Source organism: Physella acuta, unplaced genomic scaffold (genome assembly GCF_028476545.2).
Source record: "Physella acuta isolate Inbredline_101_S28 unplaced genomic scaffold, ASM2847654v3 ptg000975l, whole genome shotgun sequence".
Taxonomy (NCBI): domain Eukaryota; kingdom Metazoa; phylum Mollusca; class Gastropoda; family Physidae; genus Physella; species Physella acuta.
This window is the reverse complement of record NW_026732492.1, coordinates 148,592-159,531: the sequence shown is the minus strand read 5'-3', so window position 1 is coordinate 159,531 and position 10,940 is coordinate 148,592. Positions and strand designations below refer to the sequence as shown.

Sequence of the window (10,940 nt, the reverse complement as noted above, 5' to 3'; positions counted from 1 at the left end):
ATGTAGAAACACATTTTATTATGCAACCGGAAAAGTGTTTATGGTTCTGACAAGAACGATCCAGAGAACGTATAGGTAACACAAAAACTATCACTGGCAAAGAAAATTTCGTCGCATGCAACAAATCGAAAAATATAATTATAAAACTTTTAATAAAAAGTTTAAACTACGGAAAGAACACGACACCAATAATGTCATTGACTGTAAAATAAAATATAAAATAAAAAATGGAATGTCGAAAATTACGCACTATCCTAATGACGTCATCCTCAAAAAGATTCGTGCATCTTCCAATTTTAGAGTATGAAAAAATGAACTATGTAATTTAAATTTGATTTGATCTATAGATCAACCTAGCTGGACATACGCTATGAAATGTATACAATTTTCTCGGCCAAAAAAAAAATTAAAATTAAAAAACGTAAAAAATACTATTGAATAGTCGGGTGTAGTGGAAATATTTACGTTAATTAATCAGTGTGGACATTCAATATGGTGTTGTGAAGAATAATAATCTATATAATTTAATTATTCAAATTCTAATAGGTATTGGTTGTTTATGTTATATAAAATGTGTCGGAGTTTTAGCTATTTAGTTATTTCTTTGCTTTGTCGCTAATATCGTTCAACGTGTAGTAAAGCACATTATGTTTTGACCATAACTATTTTATAAAATACATTTATCAAAACAGTATAACATTTAACAACCATAAGCATATAACTCACGTGTAACTAATTCTAAATTGATTAACACAGCTGTCACGTAGATACCTCTGAAGCAAACATAAAAATAGTTACTTCTACATCGCTACATCGATACATTGTCTAAAATCTAATTAAAATCCGAATCGATACGACGCTCAATTCTTGTTCAGCATCTTTTTATCTATACGATTTTGAGTGTCTTTAAAAAGAAAATAGTATTCACGCACACATGCACACACACATACACACACACACACACACACACACACACATATATATATATATATATATATATATATATATATATATATATATATATATATATATATATATATATATATATATATATAAATTAGGCTTCGCTTAGGTTTTCAAAAACATTGAGAATTTGAATGCTTAATTAATTAGTGATTGGCAGTTATGTGTAGTGCTTAGGTTTAAAAAGTAACGCTAATTTTAGAGAAATTGTTGTTGTTATTGTTGTTTGTTGTTTATAGCCCGTTTTCAGAAAGATTGATGTGATGTTCGCAAAATATGATTCAACATGTAATAAGAACTACAGAGGTTCCCTGAAAGTATAACTCATAATTTATATTACATTGAAATTTAAAATGAATTTCTACAATAAATTGGATACATTTCTTAATTTAGAATTTTTGTTTTACTGAAATGAATGCTATAATTCGTCATTTTCTGTTTATGTTTAAAATAATATAAAATGGTTTTAAAAATAATTATTTTAAAACGTTATCTCCCTTGTAAATTGAACAAATAACGTAGTCTTTGTTTACTTTTTTTCACAGATAGTTGCTATGTTTATATAAGAAAATACGGAAACTAGACAATTTTAAAGACCATAATGGTTTCTTTCCGACGGTAAATAGTTTTTTTGTTACCCTCCAGGGTCGGTCTATGACCTCACAAAATATCAGGGGGATTGCTCGTCAAGTTTTTTTATAGGTCATGTAAGAAGAATTTTAATCGTGGTCACATTTTACATTTTACAAAAGCTGTACTATATTTATATAAGGAAATATGGCATCTGGTCAGTTAAAACATTGTTCTGGAATTTTCCTTCCCGAGGGTAGCACAATTTTTTTCCCTGATCCCCTGGGTCCGATGTACATCTCCAAGAGTTTTCAAACGGTTCCTATGTGGGAAATGTTTTTCGATATATAGCCCATATAAGGCGCCGGTCAGTCCAGGTCTTTTCGGCCAACCCTCACCGACCCTCGTGTTCTATTGACCCAAGGCATGTTCCTGCAAAATTTGACGCGCCTGCGGCACAGGGAAGTGCCGGGCACCCGACCACTTTTCTTTATATATATATATATATATATATATATATATATATATATATATATATATATATATATATATATATATATATATATATATATATATATGATATTAGCGGCCAAATAGTGTGTTAGTCCTTTATTCCTTTAGTCATCACTATATATTTTGGAACCTTAAAAGCAAACACATCACATGTCGTGCTTTTTACTTGCATCGCAGTATCTTATTATAGGTTTAAAAAGTAGGTTTTGTTAAATTTACTTCATAGTTGTCACTGTTTTTACTCTTTTGCATATCGTAAAGAAAATATTAAATACACACACATTGCTAAAACATATCAAAAGGATCCATGTCAAATATTATTTTCGTTTAGATTCCTTGAAAAAGTGGATACATTTTTATAATAATAGGGTCGAAAAAAGAATTAATTAAAATGTTTTAAATTTTCCAAGGCAGTTAATTTTAAAAATAAATTCAACTCACGCTAATAAAAAATTTGAATGAAAAATCCAAAGACCTTCAAGAAAGAATTATTGTTGCAATAATATAATTACCACAATATGAATGCAAATTTATGAATGTTGGCTTTTGTGTTTGTGTGTTGCGTTTGTGTTTTCCTTTGTGTTTGCATTGTGTTTGTTTGCACTGTGTTTGTGTTTTTTTGTGTTTTTTTGTGTTTGTGTAGTAATTGTGTTGCGTTTGTGTTGAGTTTGCGTTGTGCTTATGTTGTGTTTGTTTCGTTTTTGTGTTGTGTTTGTGTTGTGTTTGTGTTGTGTTTGTGTTGTGTTTGTGTTGTGTTGTGTTTGTGTTGTGTTTGTGTTGTTTTTGTGTTGTGTTGTGTTGTGTTTGTGTTGTGTTGTGTTGTGTTGTGTTTGTGTTGTGTTTGTGTTTGTGTTGTGTTTGTGTTGTGTTTGTGTTGTGTTTGTGTTGTGTTTGCGTTGTGTTTGCGTTGTGTTTGTGTTGTGTTTGTGTTGTGTTTGTGTTGTGTTTGTGTTGTGTTTGTGTAGTGTTTGTGTTGCGTTTGTGTTGCGTTTGTGTTGAATTTGCGTTGTGTTTGTTTTGTGTTTGTTTCGTTTTTGTGCTGTGTTTGTGTTGTGTTTGTGTTGTGTTTATTTAGTGTCTATGTTTTGTTTGTATTGAGTTTGTGTTGTGTTTGTGTTTGTGCTTTATTTGTGTTGTGTTTGTGTTGTGTTTGTCCTAGTTTGTTTTGTGTTTGTATTGTGTTTGTGTTGTGTTTATGTTGTATCTGTGTTTTTTTGTGTCTGTGTTGTGTTTGTGTTTTGTTAGTGTTCTATATGTGTTGTGTTTGTGTTGTGTTTGTGTTGTGTTGTGTTTGTGTTGTGTTTGTGTTGTGTTTGCGTTGTGTTTGTGTTGTGTTTGTGTTGTGTTTGTGTTGTGTTTGTGTTGTGTTTGTGTTGTGTTGTGTGTTATGTTTGTGTTGTGTTTGTGTTGTGTGTGTTGTGTGTTACGTTTGTGTTGTGTTTGTGTTGTGTTTGTGTTGTGTTAGAATTGTGTTTGTCTTGTGTTTGTTTTGTGTTGTGTTTATTTTGTGTTGTGTTTGTGTTTGTGTTTGAGCTTTGTTTGTGTTTTGTTTGTGTTGTGTTGTGTTTGTTTTGTGTTTGTTTTGTATTTGTTTTGTGTTGTGTTTGTGTTTTTTGTATTTTTATGTTTTTTGTAGCGTTTCTGTTGTGTTTGTGTAGTGTTTGTGTAGTTTTTGTGTTGCGTTTTTGTTGCGTTTGCGTTGTGTTTGTGTAGTGTTTAGTTTTGTTCCGTTCCCAAGCTGGTACATTTAAAAAGATTTACCATGGCTGAGCATGGATATGCAGCTAGTATATATATATATCTATCTATATATATATATATATATATATATATATATATATATATATATATATATATATATATATATATATATATATATATATATATATATATATATATATATATCTATATATATATATATATATATAACCGTTGTTTTCTAGTATAGCTAATGACGTTTACTAAGGAATGGTTACAGGTGAAGAAATGCACCTGATCATCTGATGAGCAAATAAACAACTAAAATAGCGCCCTGGAGTTTCCGAATGACACCGTCAAATTGAGTCAAGCCAACAGAAGCAGTAAGTGTAATAAAAGGACATAACATATACTTTTTTTTAAATCAGCTCAAATTGTATTTTTTCCAAACCAGATTATAATTAAGACAAGCGATCTTTGTTTCTAACAATAATGGGAAAACCATAAATGCTAACATGCTACGAAAACGTCCTAAAATCACACAACCTATGGTAAAAGAACCATGAATCTATTGGATTTTAGTGTTAGTAGAACACAGTGTCATCTAGTAGTCAGGTTTTAAGCTAGTAAAAAGAGTGTTCTGTTTAGTATATAAGACTATGGAAAGCTGTTTAATATCTATATATAAAAGTAAAGTGGGCATTTTTTTTTTTAATGTTTTTTTTCCTCAAATCAATTATATCGGGTCCTTGCAAGTGTAAGTTGCAGAAAATTGTTCTTGACAAAGCTTGCTGTTCACTCTTATTTTAACGTGTGTGTGTGTGTGTGTGTGTGTGTGTGTGTGTGTGTATTTTTTTCTTTAAATTCAAGAATTTTTTTTTTCAATCCAGTAAAAAAAAAAAATGACACTATGTATATTGAAATAATTTATTTTTGTATACATTGCTATAGAAAAATTTATGATTAATTATCTCTTGTTAACAAGTTAATAATTAAAAGCTATTTAAATAGAATGTATTTTTATATTAGCTACCAGAAAACAATTTAACATACTTGGCCACTAATTTAACACTTTAGTAAACAACACTATAACGAATATGCTTGAAGGTCGACCACCGACTTCCTATTTATAGCCCCTCTTCATGTCAGGTTCAATATCGAGCTGGGTGGCTTCAGGTGTCTGACCACACCTTCTTCTGAATGTGTTGCCGTAAGTCCAGATCCATTTTGTACAGACTGAAAAAAGTTTAAAAAAAACCCTCTTTAATTTCTATCAACTACTATCATGCAAATCACTCTATACTTTAGCCATATTCGTCATGTCTTGTCATAGCTGCCAACATACTAGCAGCCATCTGTATATAATGTTCTCTTTACTTTTTAGTGTTTTACCAAGCAACTTCATTATCTGCTGATTTATTATTCAAACACTATTTGGCGGTCTATTCACCAAATAAATTTTAACTTGTTGTGTTTGGTTAAACGTTCTGGAAAATTAACCCGAGGCAACAATTTGTAACGTCTGAAACGTTGTACAAAAGACTTGAAACATTGGCATTGGTGCAACTGTCCTGGAAGTTCACAAACTATGGAAGAAAAGTTATCTGTGCTCTCAACATCCCCATCTACTTCAGCTTCTCATTCTACCTTTGAACAATAACTTGGCCTGGTACGGCTACCTTTATATCTTTTGCTAGTTAAAAATTTGAAGCTTATTTAATAATCAACCGTTTGTAAAAAAAAAATTTCAATTGCAAAGCTGAGTGGTATTTCTACGGTTTTTATTGATTAGAGCCTTTTAAATAAACAACTCACCTTTTAAAACATAAACTTTTGCTTAGTTTCATCCATCAGAACATTTACAATTTGAATTGGCCTGACTTGTAATATTAAAATTAATCTAAGGCTATATATTGTATGAGCTTACTCCATTTATGTCCGAAGAGAACTGGACATCCACCATGAGTGGTCAATTCATCTTCCTCATATGTTGGATTAAAATTGTACCACAACAGTGCCATGTTCTGTTGGCGTAAAAAAAAAAAAACTTTTTACAAGCTTTTATTTAACTTGCCTCCTCTGTCTGTCTTTCTATCTAGATCGAAAAGCTCGAGCGAAATTTCGGTCTGATGTAATTGACAGATTCGTTTCAATGTTGGCACGTGGATCAATTTATAAAGACAATGCAATCTGACATTAAATTCAACTTAATTGGATGCCTTATTATGTTTTTATAAATTAATTTAAAAATTGTCCAAAATAGAAGGCTGTCATATCCAACTATTTAGAACTATTATAACGCACGTTATCATGCTTATAAGGTGCGCAATGGTTTTTAATCAATGTATTTCTATTGTATATTATAACAAAATTAAAGTACTGAATTTTTTTTTCATAAAAAACGTTTTAATAACAAGCTTTTATGGGATAATGCACTAAAAAGTAGAAAATAAATTATTTTTGTTAAATGTATAAAAACACAACTACTCTTTAAATAACTATAAAGAAAAGCGTGGGTCTCTTCCTAAATATTAGGAAAGGTATCCAACAGATAATAAAGAGAATTATGCTTTTTTATAGTTATTTAAAGAGTAGTGTGTTATCATTTAAATAAAATCATTTATTTTCTACTTTTTAGTGCATTATCATATAAAAGCTTGTTAATAAAATGTTTGTATGAATATGTTTAAACAGCATTTTTACGTGCATTTAAAATGGTGAATACAGGATAGATGAATAGGTTTAAACTACCTTGACAGGTGCTACAGCAATCCCAATCTTTGAGAAGACGGTAGATCCGCCTCGTTGGACGTCAGTCAGCTACGATACAAACAAAACTTCAACATTTGATAACCTTTTCTGGGTCCTTTTTCTATACATAATTATTTACTTTAAGTTTGAACAATATTGGATAGATTGCTACTCTATATTGTTTTTCAAGTAAAGCATTTTGCTGGAATTTTTTAATGCCCTTTTTTTCCTATAGTAAGTAATATCTGAGTTAGATTTTTCGGCACACTATGGAGAAAAAACTGGTTGTTTTAAACCGTAAAGTAGTGATCATTGAGCGGGACAGTTAAGTGGAATAGTGAATTATTGCAAAAACATAATTAATTAAATGTAAAGTAGTATTTATAGTTGTTTTATTTGAATGATTGACGTAAGTAGTTAAACCTGAATAACATTGCAACTCCAACGGTCACCTGATAGTCTAACATGTGACATAGTTTAAAACTACATGCATGGGTTACGTTAATGTTTTTAATGGCTGTTATTTAAGTTCATTCGAATAAAATCTTAAAAAATAAACCGGTAGTGATCTCCCCTAAACTTTCTCGAATATTCTTATATAAAACAACAGGGGATGGTAACTGGGGATATAGTTATGATTTTTAATCCATTTTAAATACTTAAACTTTTAAAAACAGAATATAATCTCATAAAAAAAACATTGCGCACCAAGCAAACGCCGAATAAAAACGCGTATAATAGTGCGCAATATTATTAGTACTTTAAAAATTTACATTAGTTTTTTGAGAAATCGGAAGTAGCGTAAATTACTACTTCCAGTCAACGGAAATTACTCAAAATTTAACAGAAGGTAGAGAATTAGATCTTTTACTTACATGTGAAATTTCATTTATCTATCTGAAATAGTACTCAAGTTATAGGCTTTTAAAAAATTCAAAGTAGGAAAAGTACCACTTCCGGTTATCGGAAATCGCTCAAAAGTTGATACGGATCTACGATTTTGATAAAATACTTATATATGAAATTTCATCAACCTAGCTGTAACGGCACTCAAGTTATCGTGTTTACACACGGACAGACACACACACAGACACACACACAGACATACGGACAGAATTGCAAAGTCCAGTTTTTCAGACTGGATTACGCATAAAACCTCTTAATTTTGATAAATCTGGATTGATAATTTTTGCCCGATTAAAATAAGTCATCTATACTTCGGATGTGATGAAGGACTGAGGTGTAATACGGTGAAAATTGTTAAAATTTCAAATGATTTTTGTGCACGATTACAATACTTTCTCTATACTTCGTATATACGAGAAAGTAAAAATAGATTCATGAAATAAAGTGAAAAAAAGTTTTATATAAGATCTAACTAAATGCGCATGAAAATATTTCGCTTTTTAGATAAGCAAACTTACATACAAAATAAGAGTTATCTCACTTACGTAAATAAGAAAAGTGGCAATTCTATATCCTGAATGTTCCAACTGAGACGGCGGAGCCTAAGCATATATTATTATTATTGAGCAATAACGTGTGTGAATAAAGCTGTAACTAATACATGAGGCTATAATTAACTAACTCAAAATTTAAAAAAATAAAAGATTGTATTGTATTACAAAATTTCTGACCATGATTGGATCCATGTGCGGTTCGTACCGTCCGCCCAATCCATAATTGACCACCTAAATCAAAATTTAAAAATTCAAATTAAACGTAATAGATGAACTTTTTTGTTTGTAAACGTCTGTGTTGTGAAAGGACCTTAGTGTATTGAATGAATTTGAGAGTATGTGTGTAGGGGAATGTATTTAATAAAGATGTTGAGGGTTTTAAAATATGTATGTAGTGGGATTAATAAAATATTCTAAATGCGTGACAAAGTAAATAAGGATGTGACGTAGGAGAGTATGTGCTAGTTGTTAGGAAAAGAGTTGAAGTCAGTCTTAGTCTTGTTGTTGTCGCGTGAGTGAATAGAAATCTTCGGTCCTGTCTGTCGTCGATGTAGTCGTGTATAATTTATGTAATTAAAGATGAAAAATGAAGAACGCCGTCCTGCTTGATTTGTAATTGTATTGGATCGTCGTACGTTGTTCGTCAACTTCCAGCATCGACCCTGCCCAAGATACTCACATCGTAACAGTCTGCTTTAATCTTTTGTACTCGTAAACACGCTTTAAACACAGTTTTATCTGCTAATATCTATTGGCTAAACAATTTCCAACCTGAAAAGGTTCCGCAGAAGCTGGACCGTACGGTTCTCTCATTGACGTGTCCAGACCTGTGATGTGTCCAATTCTCTTGGAGATGGACGATGCCAGGTCCGACTCTGCGTCAGCAATCCAAGCTCTGGTCACATAATAGTAGGAAACTTCAGCAAACAGCTAACGCAATGGTGAAAGAAACATCATTATATATAATATTTTATACTAATAAATCTCATGTTCCTGAATACTTACACATCATTTATTCTCGCCTCCAAAACAATGTCTCCTTCTTCTTCTTCAGTTTTTCCTCTTGTAAGCTGAAAAATAAGACTTACAGTAGTAATGATTGGTCATTAAGTGAACTAGTTTTGTTATTGTTTTATCCATGAAACATTGAATGAATTTTAATTTAAACTACCAATGGATATTTGTAGGGGATAAGTATGTGTGTGTGGGGGGGGGGGGAGGGAAGGAGTGGGTACTCCAAGTAAAGCATACAACACATAAGACATCTATCAAGAAAATTAAAAAGTGGGGAGAATTGAAGAGATAAAAACAAAATTCCGGACATGTGCCAAATAGACACATTGATTAATATACTAGACAGCATAACTGACATACATTTACTGAAAGGTTTCAATTAATACATTAAATCTTCTGATCAGTTAAACATACGTTTATTACTTAATTATCCAGTTAAGTTTAATGGTGATTAGCTTGTCAATAATAAACGAACTAACTGACCTTATCGCTGACAAAACCCTTGAGGTGGTCGCCCTCAGCGTCACTGATGACGTTGTAGATGACGGAAACAAACGGGGCAACAGACAGGATCTCTTCTTTGAACCTGTAGTAGGGCAGTAGAGTCTCTCTGTACCGGCACACAAGTCTCGGGTTGTTCGGGTCCTGGGTAACGTGACAGATACACAAACATCTTTAAGATAATTAGATGACAGGCCAACACATAACACTGACAGATACACAAACATCTTTAAGATATTTAAATGGTAAACACAACATACGTTATTTCATTAAAACATGCACACAGCAAATATTGCATCGTTTATTTGACAGATACACAACATTCGCTGTTATTTACAAGACTTAATACTATGGCAACAAAATGAGCAAAAGTATTGATATCGTTTATTTCCTCTATAGTTAACTTGGGACCTTTTGGGACCACATTCAAAGTTCTACAAAAAGTGACACTGCACACTGTACACAATGTAATGTTCAACCATAGTTTCACGTGTACACTACACTAACCCCTGCATGCCAACACAACGAATATGGAACGTTTAATCTTAATGGACCAAAGCTTAATAAAACTGATCCTTACAGGTATGTGGTGCCGGTTCTCCAGTCTACAGAGGCGGCTATAGTTCTGGAAATTTTCATCTGGTGGCTCAAATTCAAACTCGACTTGTTTGTTTAGTTCATGGCCCAAAGCACCGACTTCATCACCTTCTGGCTCTACAGAAGATTGTAGAAAAATTGTGTCAGGTATTGCCCCAAAAAGTTAAATAGTCTATTGAGACATACTCACATCATCGTACTATTCAAATGAATTAATAGATAGTCTTTTAAGGACGATATGTATGAACAGGATAAAACACGTGTAATAGTGAGGAATAGTAGTAGTTAGACAGGGGAAGGAAGCGAGTTAAATAAAATCCTGTAAAAAATTATAATAATGAATGGAAATGATAAAATCAACAAAATCAACCTTAAACATATGAATGTTTAGTCGAGACATCTTAGTCTGTGTGTGTGTGTATGTGTGTACGCGTGTGTACGTGTGTCTTTGTATGTGTGTATGTCTGTGAACACTGTACGTAAGTACCTTAACAGCTAGATTGATGAAACGGGAAGTCGATGTTATACTATTGTCAATTTTTCAAAAGCCTGTTACTTGAATACTGTTTCAGATAGATAAATGAAATTTCTCATAAAAGTAAAAGATCTAATTATCTGCTTTCAGTCAAATTTTGAGTAATTCAGTTTATCGGAAGTAATAATGTACGCTATTTCCGATTTCTCAAAAAAAAAACTTACGAATTTATCAAATACTAATAATATTCTGTACTATTGTTTGCCGTTCACTTGGTGTGCATCTGCTTTTATCCTACGAGATTCTATTCTATTTTAAAAAGTTCAAGTAATTAAAAATGGATTTAAAATCATGTCCATATCCCGAGTTTTTATCTTTTGTAGTGTTATATAAGAATA

General features: G+C 31.8%; 1 protein-coding gene across 1 annotated transcript in view; it reads right to left on the bottom strand.

Annotated features, from left to right (window-relative positions):
- Nucleotides 1–4,680: 4,680 nt before the first annotated feature.
- The window catches only part of LOC131954142 (prolyl 4-hydroxylase subunit alpha-3), a 29,844-nt gene continuing 23,584 nt past the window's right edge, over nucleotides 4,681–10,940 (bottom strand). The window contains exons 7-15 of the mRNA XM_059317674.1: nucleotides 10,051–10,184; nucleotides 9,453–9,614; nucleotides 8,961–9,025; nucleotides 8,727–8,850; nucleotides 8,133–8,186; nucleotides 7,947–8,003; nucleotides 6,496–6,564; nucleotides 5,672–5,768; nucleotides 4,681–4,980 (exon numbers count right to left, since the gene is read on the bottom strand). Of these exons, the coding sequence (XP_059173657.1) occupies nucleotides 4,868–4,980; nucleotides 5,672–5,768; nucleotides 6,496–6,564; nucleotides 7,947–8,003; nucleotides 8,133–8,186; nucleotides 8,727–8,850; nucleotides 8,961–9,025; nucleotides 9,453–9,614; nucleotides 10,051–10,184 (875 nt within the window). The 3' untranslated portion in view covers nucleotides 4,681–4,867. The remainder of the gene's footprint in view (nucleotides 4,981–5,671; nucleotides 5,769–6,495; nucleotides 6,565–7,946; nucleotides 8,004–8,132; nucleotides 8,187–8,726; nucleotides 8,851–8,960; nucleotides 9,026–9,452; nucleotides 9,615–10,050; nucleotides 10,185–10,940) is intronic.